Genomic DNA, 14,673 nt, shown 5'->3' with positions numbered 1-14,673 from the left:
TCGTGCGAGGCACCATTTTGTGCGCCTCCAACCTCATGCGAGGCGCCGCCATCTTGTGCGCCTGAAACCTCCGCTACCCCATCCTCATTGCTCGCCTCCTCCATTTCTCCCACCTCTGCCCTGGGGTCCTGGGTTGACTCTAACCCAGTGTTTCCCTAACTTTATCCCCCCACGAACCCCCTGTGGATGTCAGAGGTGTCCACGAACCCCTAACTTTTCGAGACACGATCTGAGTTATTATTATACTATAATACGCATAACAGTGCTTCATAAAAGATCAAGTTCATAGTGTAATATTGTAATGAAAAAAAACAAGAGATTAACAAATATTTATTCGGAAACTTCAAGATCAGATCACGAATTGTATCACGCATCGATCACCCATCACACACGATGAGACGGATGCTCCTGTTTTTCCTCCACGAGGCGTTTGATCCTCGGAGCTGTCTTGGAGAGGGCCACCCTCATGTCGGGGCCGACGTCAAGGCGTGCCCGCAGCTTTGTTTTCATGACGACCAATGCGGAGAACCCGGCTTCGCAGAGGTAGGTCGTGACGAAAGGCAGTGTCATTCGGAGCGCTTTCGCCGCTAGATTGGGGAAGGCCTCGTAGTTGCTTGCCCAAAACTCCGAGGGACTGGCGACGGTGGAGAACTGCATCTTCAGGCGGCCAGAGGCCTTCAGCTCGATCAGATCATCCTTGAGCTCGTTGTCGTCGTCGATGTCGTCAATTAGAATCGTGAAAGGATCCTGTATCCACGGATCGACCGACAGATTCGGAAAGTATCCATCAAAACTGTCAGACAGAGACTTCAGATGACCCTTGATGTCGACGACAAGCGTGGAGCAGAAATCATTCTGAGCGCCGTCATCCGCGAGGATTTGAGCGAGCTCCGGGAAGTTGACGAATGACCGCTTCGCCACGCGGTTGCTCCAAAGCCGCAGCTTTTCTCGAAGCGAGTTGATCCGTTCCGCTACTTCGACGATCGTGAGGCTGCTCCCTTGAAGTGATATGTTGAGAGCGTTAAGGTGCCCGAAAATGTCGCTGATGTACGCAAGCCTCGCGACGAAGACAGGGTCGCCGAAGTAGTCCGCCAAGTCGTTGCCTTTCTCACGCAGGAAAATTTCAATCTCCTGACGCAGCTGGAGGACGCGGTTCAGAATTTGGCCCCGGGATAGCCAACGCACCTCGGTGTAGTACAGAAGATGAGTGTATGCAGCACCGATTTGTCTTCACAGAAGACCTGGAAGAGGCGGTGGTTGAGAGCCCGAGCGCGGATGAAGTTCACTGCTGTGACAACGATAGCCATTACATCACCGAGCTCCTTGGGGAGCGTCTTGGTTGCAAGGGCGTGGCGATGGAGCACACAGTGTGTCACGATGACGTCGGGGCACTTGTCTTTCACCAGCGCAACGAACCCGGATCGCTTTCCCATCATCGCCGGGGCCCCATCCATACACAACGATCCGAGCTTCGTCCACTCGATGCCGTTTTCTTCCATGAAATGGTTCACGATATTCATAATGTCCACCGATTTGGTTGTTGTTTTGAGAGGAGAACAGAACAGGAACTCTTCCTTCACAGCAAATCCCGCCAAGTAGCGTGCAAAAACCAGCAATTGACTGCAGCTCGCTACGTCGGTGGATTCGTCGAGTTGCAAGCTGAAACGGCAGCGCGATTCCCAGAGTTCTTGTGTGACCTGAGCCACAATATTCTTTGACATGTCTTCAATTCTGCGCTTGATGGTGTTGTTGCACAGGGGAACACTCTTGAGTTTCTTGGCCTCCTCGGGTCCGCAAACCAAGTTCGCCATCACCACGGCGCAGGGCTTTACAAGCGTTTCGCCAATCGTATGAGCCTTTTTGTCTTTTGCAATGAGGAGCGCTACTTCGTAGGAGGCTTCAAGGATAGGCTTCGTCGACGGTTAGAACCCGTGCCGAGTCAAGCTACCCTTCGCCATGAAGCGAGCTTTCTTGCTTCGGAACACGTCTTCAGAGTCGTTCTGATGAGTCGGGTGGGTGCTGGCGAGGTGGGCTTTTAGCTTCGATGGCTTCATCGACGCCTCCGCCAGCACTTTGTAACACAGAACGCATTGCGGACGTTCAGTCCCATCCTTCTCCACAAACTTCATGAACCCCCACTTGATGTACGAATCATCGTATTTGCGCTTCTTAGACATCATGGATTGCGGTCTGAATCTGTGACAAAAAAAAAAAAAAAAAAATGATGTTGATATAAATTATATGATATATCAGATTTTATTTCAACAAAAAGTATCTAGTTTTGACTTTCAGAAACGTCTCACGAACTCCCTGGGATGGACTCACGCACCCCCTGGGGGTTCATGCACCCCAGTTAGTCTAACCCCTCTTCTTCTACCCCCACCGGCATCCGATCACCTTGATCATCCATGGCACGATTGAATTTAGATTTTATAATAAAATTTCGGCCGCTCCAAATTTTGACCAATTTTTTTTTTTTTTTAGATGTTAAAAATTTGGTTCGGGTCCAAATCCCAACTCCTCGACACCAATTGTTACGGAAACGGGGACGGCGCTCCCCTTAGCAAGGGGGGGGGTTAATCCCCCTTCTATTTTGCACTGGCCGTCTCCGATCCTGAAGCTACCCCGCTCCCCTGTGGGGTGGGATTGGCCGAGGTGATTGGTCAAGGGATTCCCGTACACCTCCGCCAATCCCTCCAAAAGGCAGGTGGGTAACTCCGCTCGAAACCACGGACAAGATGGTATTTGCCGAGCGGGTTAGCAGTCCGAAGTTCGAGCCATTAACAGAGAACTAAACCCGATCCTGAGCGTTGGCCGAATCGTGCCACGTATATCAATTGGTAAAAGACAAAGACGATCAGACGAGAATGAAGAAGACAAAGGTAGGAAGAACAGGTATTTATTAATTACTATTTACACAACCAAAGAAAAGAAAGAAACGAAGGTAATTTACAGTGAAAGATAGGAGACACAGGGCAGCTTATACTTACACAGGCTTAACTTATACCCCAGGGACAGCACGAACAGAACAAACTCATGTACACAAAGGATAGTATGGTAGGGATGGATGGCTGGAAGGGAGAGAAGAGATGGCAGGCTGGAGGCGAACGGCCGCCGACTCCTCCGCAATCTGGTTCACGCGCAGCAGCGCGTCAGAGCTTTGCGCGCAGGGGGTGTCCCAAGCGGCGTTTCCCTCAGGCCTCGTACGTCCTCCGCCTCATGCATTCTCTCTCCACTGCTTTGCCTGCCCACTTCTCTCCACAGAACTCTGCTCACCTCTCCACAGAACTCTGCTCACCTCTCCACAGAACTCTGCTCACCTCTCCACAGAACTCTGCTCACCTCTCCACAGAACTCTGCTCACCTCTCCACAGAACTCTGCTCACCTTTCCACAGAACTCTGCTCACCTCTCCACAGAACTCTGCTCACCTCTCCACAGAACTCTGCTCACCTCTCCAAAGAACTCTACTCACCTCTCCACAGAACTCTGGTGGGGGCTCCGCGCAACGGGTTATATAGCGCCACACCCTGGAACGTTCGCGAAACTGCTTGATCGTTCTCCGCCTTCTCAAGCCAAACCCACTCATTCTTGGTTGGTTGATTGGGGCTGGCTGACTCCTCCTCTTGATGACAATCGGCGGGCCACGCCCTTCTTCTCCGAGTTGGAGCACATGGCAATGGCGGCGAATGCAGTTGGTAATGGAGGTAATGCAGTTGGTAATGCAGGTTCTGGGACCATCGAAGGGGATCTATCTTATTTGATTTTGGTGCAACGTAAGATCGACTATTGGACACACAGCCTTATCTGAAACACAGACTAATGAAATAACTATAGAGAGCTTCTATGATTGGCTATGTGCTTGTACATGGACTAGCTAAGGTGCTCATTTCAATTAACAGCCAATTAGGGGGGAAATGTACACAGGAAATTTACGACTAAATTTACAAAGTGAAGGTTCTAAAAACCGTAACAATATATATATATATATATATATATATATATATATATATATATATATATATATATATATATATATATATATATATATTGTTACGGTTTTTAGAACCTTCACTTTATCAAATTTAGTATTAAAATCCCTAATAACTCCCCGTGTACATTTCCCCTTAATTGGCTGTTAATTGTTTGCACCTTAGTTAGTCCATCGCATCACGTAGCAAATAATAGGCTTCCCTCAATAGTTATCTCATTATTATTTGTCGGTATAAGGCTCTGTTTTTCCACAAGTTCATTGCGTTGCACCAAATCAAATAAGATAGATCCCCTTTCAATTGCCCAAAACCTCCATTGCCAACCGCATTGCTCCATTGCCAACCGCATTGCTCCATTGCCAACCGCATTGCTCCCTTTCCAACTGCATTGCTCCCTTTCCAATTGCATGCCTCCATTTCCAACTGAATTGCTCCATTTCCAATTGCATGCCTCCATTTCCAACTGAATTGCTCCATTTCCAACTGCATTGCCCCGTTAGCAACTGCATTCGCCGCCATGCCATGTGCTCTAACTCGGGGAAGAAGGGCGTGGCCCCACCTTGTCATCAGGAGGAGGAGTGAGCCAGCCCCGATCAACCAACCGAGAAGGAGTGGGTTTGGCTTGAGAGGGCGGAGAAAGAAACATCGAGGAGGTTCAAGAAGATTCTAAGGTGGGGCCTATAAAACCCAGTGTGGGAAACCCCCACCTCAGTTCTGTGGAGGGAGGTGCTTGAGATGAGTGAGGGAGGACGCACTGAGAAGTTCTGTGAAGGGAGGCGCATTTTTCATTTGTGGCATCTTGTGGCATTTTTCCGATTCCGGAACCATCAAGGAGGTGCGGCGAGAAGGAGAGACCTGCTGTTGCAAGCAAGCTCCTGCCGCGCGCAGCTTGGACGCGCTGCCGCGAAGCAATGCCGCCGTGTGAACCAGATTACGGAGGGTCGGCGGCCGCTCACCTCCAGCCTTGCCGTTTGCATGGACCGGAACCGCATCCTTCCAGCCCTGTGGTCCCACCTTCTCATCCTTCCAGCCATCCACCCCTGCAATCCTATCCATTCGTGTCCGTGAGTTTGTCTTGTTTGTTCTGTCCTGGGTATAAGTGAAGCTTGTTTTAAGAATTGCTCTGTGTCCTTCTGCTCCTTCCATTTCCCTGTATATTACTTTTATTTCTTCTCTTCTCCTTGATTTTGCTTTGTGTAAATAATTAATAAATATCTATTCTTCCTACCTTCGTCTTCTTCTTCATGCTCATCCGATCGTTTTAGAGATTTCCCCATTGAGTTCCTGTGGTGCGATTTCGGCCAACATTTATAATCGGGTTAGTCTTTGTTAAATGGCTCGAACTCCGGGTTGCTAAAAACTGCTCGGCAACGAGTCTATCTAAAACCGTGGTTCGAGCGGGAGTCTCTTCCCTGCTTCACGGTCAGGAGTGGCACTCAGGTCCTTGGGACTTTTCATTGACCAATTACCCTGGCTGCTCCCGACCGGAAGGAGCGTTGGGATTTCCAGGAGTCACGTCGGTCAGTATCAGACAAGGGGCTAACCCCCTTTGGTAAGGGGGAAAGGCCGACAACTGAGATCTGTAACAATTGGTGTCTGGGAGTGAGATTCGGACCCGAAGTGCGCTTAACGCACTTAAAATTATGAGTGGCCAAAATTGTATTTAATATTCTAAATTTTAAAATCATGCCATGGATGATCAAGGCGACCGGATGCCGGTAGGGGAGCTAGAAGAGGGGGTAGAGTCGACCCAGGACCCCGGGGAGGCAGTGGGAGTAATGGAGGAGGAGCGCAATACGCATTGGGTTGCGGAGGGTTCAGGCGCACAAGATGGCGGCCTCGCGCACGAGGTGGCAGCAGCACCAAGCGGCGCAGCGCACGTGGCCGCGGCAGCTGAGCCTGCGCCACCAATGAATTTGGACCTGTTTATGAAGCAGATGATAGCCTTTATGGTAAAGACAGACGATAATTTCAGGGGAATGGGGCAGCAAATGGGAAACCAAATTGGAGGATTGAAAACTGAGATGGGAAATCAAATCGGGGGGCTAGAAGCCAAATTTGAGAGTTTAGACAATAAATTAGAGGGGTTAGACAATAAATTAGAGGGGTTAGACAATAAATTTGAGGGGTTAGACAATAAATTTGAGGGGTTAGACAATAAATTAGAGGGGTTAGACAATAAATTTGAGGGGTTAGACAATAAATTTGAGGGGCTAGACAATAAATTTGAGGGGTTAGACAATAAATTTGAGGGGTTAGACAATAAATCTAAGGGGTTAGACAACAGGTTGGAAGGGCTAGAAGGTAAATTAGGGGGCCAATTGGAGGACATGGGTAATCAAATTGGGGAAATGAAGGAGGGGTTAACGGGGTTGGAAAATAGAATGGCTGCCCAGGAGAACCAGATGGAAGGGGTGAAGAATGGGTTAGGGGGGTTAGAAAACACCATGGAAGGCAAATTGAGGGAAATAGGGGAGCAATCCGCCCCGGGAAATGAAACAGATGGGAAATCAGATAGAGGAGGTGAAAATCGGGTTGGAAACTAAATTGGATGCCCAGAGGAATGATTTGGAACAGATGAGGGTGGCATCTACCAAAGAGATGGGAGAAATGGGGGAGGAGATAAGGCGAGGTGTGGGCGAAGAAGTCGCGGGGGTACGCGAAGAGGTGAAGCGGGGTGAGGAGCGCATGGAGAAAGAGGTGAGGAATAGTACGGCTAGGTTACAGGGGGGTATAGAAGACCTGGCGTGGGGAGTAGAGCAGCTGACAGTGGGACAAAAGGAATTAGGGGAGCAAGTGAAAAAGAATACGGCGGTAATCGGGGGGTTGAAGGCGACACAGAAAGAGATAAAAAAAAGGAACTTATAGCGACGAAGAGGGAATGTCAGATGGTACATGAGGGGTTGAAAAAGAGGTTGGACGAGGTGACAGAGGCAATGGAGACAAAAGAACGGGAAGTAAGAACGCACATAGAGACGACCAAGGTGGCCTTAGAGGAATAAATTGAGGAGGCGCACCGGGAAATAAAAGAGGTAAAGCAAAAATTAGAGGATGTGGAAGAGTGGGTAAGTGAAATTAAGAAGAGACGGAGGGAAACTGAGAGGGAGATAAAGGAGGAAGTGATGGATTATGTACAAGGTCTGTGCTCAAATCGTGATGATGTGCTTACTGACCAAATAAAGAGTTTGCAGGTGGTGGAGGAGGAGCGAAGACGAGGTGCCGAGGTGAGTGGCGATATGATCGGAAATGTATATGGTGTGAGGGTAGATGCAGTGAGCTTGGGTGTTGGTTTAGACCTGGGCGTTCGTGAGAGGCCGCTGGTAAGGGGTGCGACAGGTGCAGAGCGTGTGGAAAGAGGAGGTGTGCAAGAATGTCCGACTATGGGGTGTGTGAGGAAAAAGTGTGCGTCAAAGAGCGAGCATGTTACAAAGTGTGGGAGTGATACCGAGTGCGAGAGCGAATGCACGTCGGAGGGTCTGTGCGATACGGAGTATACGTGCGAGGGTGAGAGTGACACGGAGTACGAGTTGGTTGTGGCAGTTGAGAAGGAATGCACACCTGGAATGGAAGAATGCACTCCTGGAATGGTCGAGCGTGTGAGAGAACGCACACCTGAGTTGGTTGTGGCGCGGGTGCGGGAGAGCCCATTGAAGCGCGTGAGTGGGTGGATGCAAGAGTGCACCCCCATGAGTGGTACTGAGTACGTACCGGGAGAAGGTGCACGAGAGGTGCGGTGTGTAACAGGGAGTACGGTGGTGGAATTGACGAAGTGCATGGGATGTATGAGCAACAAACGGAACGAGTGGTGTGAGCATGTCCGGGAGGCATCGACGTTGACCGGGGCAGCGTTCAGGGCGACGGATAGCCGACGTGAGCACTCCGTGCGCGGTGCGCTTTGTTTGCAGCGAGGACCGGACAGGACCGTAAGCGCGTCGCTCTTCGGAGCGTCGTGCGCGATTCGGGCCGGGTCCCGCACTGAATGGTCGGTGCCACGTCAGATCGGCGATCGGCGCGATTCCGGGGGAGGGGGGCCAGGTCGGACCTTCGCCCCCCTGGCGGGGACGGGGTTCCGACCGGGCGAGCTTCGGTCATCGGGCCGGAGACCGCAAGGTTCCGCACCGAGATGGTGCGTGGAATCTCGGGCCGAGCATGCCGCCTCCCCAGAATCGTAAATGCCGGACGGACTCAACCTGCAGGTGACCAAACCACCCGTAGTCATTGCTCGGCTTTGCAACGCCGAGTTTTAATGGTGTAATGACGTACCGAGAGGCTCAAGTTTAATGGACGGTGATGATGATAATGTTTTGATCCGAAATTGGGAATAGTGAGTAGGATTGGCAGTAATGATTGGCAAATTTGATGGGCAAAAAAATGATTGGCAGTGATTGGCAAATTTTGATTTGCAGAAAATTGGATGGGCAAAATTGATAGTGGAAGATGCCCGATGTGTAAGGATGGTAAATCCACCATCCTTCCCATCTCCCGGGCACATGAGCATTAGTTATGGGGTTTTGGCAGTGTAAGCTCGCCGAGGGAGGGTTTGGATAATGTATAGGGATCTAGAAAAATGACCATAGGTAACTGTAGAGGTAAGTAGCGACATTGTACAGGTAGTCGGGGACGTAGAATAGATTAGATGGATTATAACGACGAGGGAGCGCGATAATATAAGGGGCGACTGGGAAGCGCGAGTTTCAGAAGGGAGTAGTCAGCTTAGATGATGCAGTGTGTTTGTGGTTTATTGAATGAGGAATTGGTATTGAAGTTTTTGCGGGTGAGCATGTTGAGCAAATGAGGAATTGAGGGGCAATGCTCGGGAGAGATGTGTGTATGAGCGTGGGAGAATTTGGGTGCCTGAGGCAATGGTTTGGAGAGTTAGAAGTGTATGGTGAAAAGTGCGATTGTGGGTTGTATTGAGCATGGAAGTGTATGGAGCAGTGTATGAGGAATAATTGTGATTGTGCATTGTATTGAGTGAATGAAGAAGCCAGGGAGGAAGGAGGGTGCAGGTGGCACCAGGTGTGATTGCACAGGTGTGCAAGTGAAAAGGTGTATGGAGAATGGTTTTCGGAATAAATGGTATGGAATACATGGAGTATGGAATGGATGGTGTGGAGTGAGTATGGTGGAAAATGTGGAGTGGAGTGGTTGGTGCGAAGGGAGTGTATGGAAAGGATGAACCCCTATCACGAATACCTGGGGAGGGTAGTTTAAGAGTTAGGTAGAGGGTATAGGCAAATTGTGGTTGGATATTGGCATCCGTGGTGCGTATGGAAGAATGGTGTTTGGATGGGTGCATTAGTGACGTGGAAATGGCTGGGCGTGTGGCCTGTTAGTGTGTGTAGTTGGTTGGGCACTCCGCCACTGTGAGGATGTCGGCCAGGTGAGGCCGCAGGTGGGCTCTGGGAGCCAGTAGAGTTGTTCAGTGGGGCCCGTGGATCCGGAGGACGGACCCGGGTAGCCCAGTGCCAGAGGGCACCGAGAGGGGAGAGCGCCAGAGGGCCTTCCCCAGGTAGATAGGTTAGGGTAAGGAGCAGGTAAGCTCGGAGGCAACTGCAGTGGCGGAGGTGTGCAGGTGGGTAGACCTGCTAGGGGAGCCACACGACCCAGTCCTGAAATTGTGCAAAGGCACAGGGAGTTGAACTGGGGGAGTGAGACCCCAAATTGATGAGCACCACAGTTTGGTCAATGGGAATTGGTTTTTAGAACCCATAGTGTAAGACAGCCAATGGATTGGCAGGGAAAGACCCCGGGTAGGGTAAAGTGTGTTAAAGTCATTTAGAAGGTAGTTAGGATTGAAATCTCCTCGCACCATCTGCATCCACTCACCTGAGGTGACGTAACTCCACACCACACCATGTTTTGGTTATTTTTGTGCAAATGTTTTGGATTGTGAGACACATCATGACGTGGGTGTGACATTGTGCTTATGTTCCATCTCTTCCTCCTTAAGAGGGATTGATGAGGAATTTGGGTGATTGCAAATTTGGTTAGAGGGATTGTGACGAATTTGGTATTAGGAGATATGGGGAAGACGTGACGCTAGAGACGAATTGTAAATTGTTGTAAATATGGGTAAGGGCAAGGGTGGAGTAGGTGACAGGGGGGGTGACGTACGGTAGGGACGAGATTTCTCACTTCGCTCTCCGTGCGCACCTCGATCTGCATTGCCTTGATTGATGTGTACCCTTGCGCCCTTGCCTCGCTAATTCTTCTTTGTCTTCCTTCCCCGACCCATGGATCGTGCTCTCTGGGCACTGAGGGGGAGCGTGCGGGAGGCCGCGTCTGTGTGCCCGAATCCCGCAACCAGCTGCTTGTATCAATGCACCACTTTATGGACCATGTTGTTGTGGCCGAGCACCACCATATGGACCACGGTACTGTGGCTGAGCACCACTGATGGACCCCACGTGTTGGGGCCTAGCCCCTCTGCTGGGACCGGCCACGATGGCCCAAGGGAGATCTTGCTTGCGGACCTCGGTGAGGTGGCACCAAGCCCACAGGTGAACCACCCATAGTCGGCCCCTGCTGGCCATGATTAAAAAGCGGACACTTTGGTGCCCTTGTTGTGGTGTTGTGTTTTTTTATTTATACCACCAAATAGGCCGCAAGCAAAGAACAACATGAAGAAAGACAACATCAGGAAGAACGACGGACCAGCAGAGCAGAACGAGCAGAAGACCACCAACAGTTGTGTTTTATTATTATTGTGTAATGTCGCACTGAATAGGGCGTGACTGTGCTTTGGTGTTTTGGTGCTCTTTATTGGTGCTGGTGCGTCAATGCAGTGCATGCTGTCTCTATCCTCCCTCCTACAGGATTTTTTCTTTTTGTTTCCCTCAAAATAAAAATCACAGGTCCTGGGTTGTAGTTTTGTGAATACAAAATAATGTCCTGTAAATAATGCTCCCCACCGTACATGTATAGTTTGGAAACCATTCCGCAATTCGGTTATTCTGTGGGTGTGAATCTGTTAGGTAGGGTGCAATGCAACAGGGGGACATATTTATTTGTGTTTTAAAATTGTCGCACTCAGGGTCAGATTAATAGTAGAGGGTGTTACACCTGCGTGTCACACTAAGTAAAAGTTTTATCGGCCCGAGACGTGCCGTGAGGAATGAGGGTGCTGTGTCACGGTTTTTAGAACCTTCACTTTCTCAAATTTAGTATTAAAATCCTTAATGACTCCCCGTGTACATTTCCCCTTAATTGGCTGTTAATTGTTTGCACCTTAGTTAGTCCATCGCATCACGTAGCAAATAATAGACTTCCCTCAATAGTTATCTCATTATTATATGTCAGTATAAGGCTCTGTTTTTCCACTAGTTCATTGCGTTGCACCAAATCAAATAGGATAGAACCCCTTTCAATTGCCCAAAACCTCCATTGCCAACCGCATTGCTCCATTGCCAACTGCATTGCTCCATTGCCAACTGCATTGCTCCCTTTCCAACTGCATTGCTCCCTTTCCAATTGCATGCCTCCATTTCCAACTGAATTGCTCCATTTCCAATTGCATGCCTCCATTTCCAACTGAATTGCTCCATTTCCAACTGCATTGCCCCGTTACCAACTGCATTCGCCGCCATGCCATGTGCTCTAACTCGGGGAAGAAGGGCGTGGCCCCACCTCGTCATCAGGAGGAGGAGTGAGCCAGCCCCGATCAACCAACCGAGAAGGAGTGGGTTTGGCTTGAGAGGGCGGAGAAAGAAACATCGAGGAGGTTCAAGAAGACTCTAAGGTGGGGCCTATAAAACCCAGTGCGGGAAACCCCCACCTCAGTTCTGTGGAGGGCGGTGCTTGAGATGAGTGAGGGAGGACGCACTGAGAAGTTCTGTGAAGGGAGGCGCATTTTTCATTTGTGGCATCTTGTGGCATTTTTCCGATTCTGGAACCATCAAGGAGGTGCGGTGAGAAGGAGAGACCTGCTGTTGCAAACAAGCTCCTGCCGCACGCAGCTTGGACGCGCTGCCACGAAGCAACGCCGCCGTGTGAACCAGATTACGGAGGGTCGGCGGCCGCTCACATCCAGCCTTGCCATTTGCATGGCCCGGAACCGCATCCTTCCAGCCCTGTGGTCCCACCTTCTCATCCTTCCAGCCATCCACCCCTGCAATCCTATCCATTCGTGTACGTGAGTTTGTCTTGTTTGTTCTGTCCTGGGTAAAAGTTAAGCTTGTTTTAAGAATTGCTCTGTGTCCTTCTGCTCCTTCCATTTCCCTGTGTATTACTTTTATTTCTTCTCTTCTCCTTGATTTTGGTTTGTGTAAATAATTAATAAATATCTGTTCTTCCTACCTTCGTCTTCTTCTTCATGCTCATCCGATCGTTTTAGAGATTTCCCCATTGAGTTCCTGTGGTGCAATTTCGGCCAACGTTTATAATCGGGTTAGTCTTTGTTAAATGGCTCGAACTCCAGGTTGCTAAAAACCGCTCGGCAACTAGTCTATCTAAAACCGTGGTTCGAGCGGGAGTCTCGTCCCTGCTTCACGGTCAGGAGTGGCACTCAGGTCCTTGGGACTTTTCATTGACCAATTACCCTGGCTGCTCCCGACCGGAAGGAGCATTGGGATTTCCAGGACTCACGTCGGTCAGTATCAGACAAGGGGCTAACCCCCCATTGGTAAGGGGAAAAGGCCGACGACTGAGATCCGTAACAATATATATATATATATATATATATATATATATATATATATATATATATATATATATATATATATATATATATATATATATATATATATATATATATATATATATATACATACATATATATATATACTAGCCGAAACCCGTGGAACATCTACGGAAGGGAGGATGTGGTGTATGTCTAGAGTGTACCATTATGGATGGCATAGGGGATAGATGGTAAATCCATTAGTGCCGTGGGCATCGGGTCACTGGGTGCAGCGTAAAAGGGATAACAAAGTTGAGTCCTTACGCTATTATTATATAGATACTCCCCGTCGATGTGCTTCTGTGGTAATCGCGAATATGAGTCACATACACGGTCACAGTGCCTGACGCCACTGTGACCATGTTTTGATTAATAAATCTACGAGTCACAAAACACGAACCGAACTCACCTCAAGCAGTAAAAAGGTGCAAATCGCTCCTAGAAACCACCTCATCTCTTCAGACCTCAACACACCTCGATAAGTGACGGCAGCGCTCATGGGATCTTCTTCTTCCGTTAAGCTCCAATTTTTTCTCTTTAAGTTAAGTCCAATCAGTCCTCTCTGCTCGAAGTGCTCAGGCCATGCCTTCCCGCTCTCATACTTTTATTGCCGTTCGGTGTAGAAAGGGATTGACATATCGTTCGTCTGTTTCAGCTCGTTATCTTTAAGCTCCCTTACGTCTCGCCACCTGCTACACCTCTCTGAGTTACGAGGATTTATGCAACGCACCCCGAGTATCGCAACGTCACTCCATTTAACTTTATTAAAATGACGATAAAGACGTTTCCTTATATATATATCCTAATTTAAAATGTTCAAGGGAATAAAAAGACCATTTGGTTCACACCACCCATGTTCACACCACTCGACTATCCAATCAGCGGACGGCTTGCATCGCCTTCGCCCAGCAGACGCCAATACGATGACGTCGTAAGATGGCGTCGTATCAGCAGTTAATCGGATGCTTTTGGGCCCCAAAGTCGACTAATTCAGATTTTTCGAGTGTGGCTGTACGTGATAAACAAAGAGCGCGGTTCGTAGATCGTAAATCCATTAGTGCCGTGGGCATCGGGTCACTGGGTGCGGCGTAAAAGGGATAACAAAGTCGAGTCCTTACGCTATTATAATATATATATATATATATATATATATATATATATTTTATATATATATATATATATATATATATATATATATATATATATATATATATATATATATATATATATATACACATTATACAGTATATATATGATGAAGTGGATTGTGCTTCCTTGCTTACTGCAAGCAACTAAATGAGTGATCAGAATAAACTCGTAAAAGGTATGATGTTTTTAATGTAAAAGGTCAAAAGTTGTAAAGTAAAACTGTTAGTTTCTATTTTATGGGTTGTGAGGCAATGCTAAGAGATGGAGTTTATGATGCTAAGTCGAAGATAAATGTAAAGTGGTATAATGGAAACTTTTGAATGTGAACTAACCACTTACTCACTCTGACTGATTGACTCACTCACTCACGTAATTACTCACCCACTCACTCATATAAATGTTTAGTACTCTTTAGGTGCCCGAGAAAGCTAAAACTTTGCATACTCATGTACAGTGCATATAGAAAGTCCACACCCTATTTAAGAATTTTCACCTTTTGTTGCCTTTTAGCCTGGAATTAAATTGCATAAAATCAGTCTTTTCCCACCTTTATTTACACATCGTAACCCAAAACTTACAAGTAAAAAACAAATTCTACAAATTTCAGAAAATTAATTAAAAATATAAAACTAGAATATCTTGGTTGTATAAGTGTCTACCCCCTAAGTTAACTCGATGGTATTCATAGAATACTTACCCTGCGCAGTCAACTTGTTGTGAGCCAACTCTTCTGTCTTTGAACATTTTTCCTTTTCATCCAATATGGCTGCCAGACCATGTGAGGGATGACATCATACATTTTTTCTCTAATATAATTGTTGCAGAGATCATGCTCAATACATTTCCAACTGAT

General features: G+C 48.0%; 1 protein-coding gene across 1 annotated transcript; it reads right to left on the bottom strand.

The window, feature by feature from the left end:
- Positions 1 to 384: 384 nt before the first annotated feature.
- LOC137425936 (protein FAM200C-like) lies at positions 385 to 1,811 on the bottom strand. Its single transcript, XM_068114656.2, has 2 exons — positions 1,242 to 1,811; positions 385 to 1,140 (listed from the first exon to the last, which is right to left on the bottom strand). Exons 1-2 carry the CDS (start codon positions 1,809 to 1,811, stop codon positions 385 to 387), a joined length of 1,326 nt encoding a protein of 441 aa, XP_067970757.2.
- Between the last annotated feature and the right edge of the window lie 12,862 nt (positions 1,812 to 14,673).

The sequence above is a fragment of the Myxine glutinosa genome, chromosome 4, assembly GCF_964187855.1.
Source record: "Myxine glutinosa chromosome 4, kmMyxGlut1.1, whole genome shotgun sequence".
NCBI classification, from domain to species: domain Eukaryota; kingdom Metazoa; phylum Chordata; class Myxini; order Myxiniformes; family Myxinidae; genus Myxine; species Myxine glutinosa.
This window is presented reverse-complemented; position numbering and strand designations above follow the sequence as displayed.

Coding starts and splice junctions, on each gene's coding strand:
- LOC137425936 (XM_068114656.2), bottom strand. CDS start 1,811: ATGGCGAACTTGGTTTGCGGACCCGAGGAGGCCAAGAAACTCAAGAGT. Junction 1,141..1,241: donor TCAACCACCGCCTCTTCCAG/GTCTTCTGTGAA, acceptor CGCGTCCTCCAG/CTGCGTCAGGAGATTGAAAT.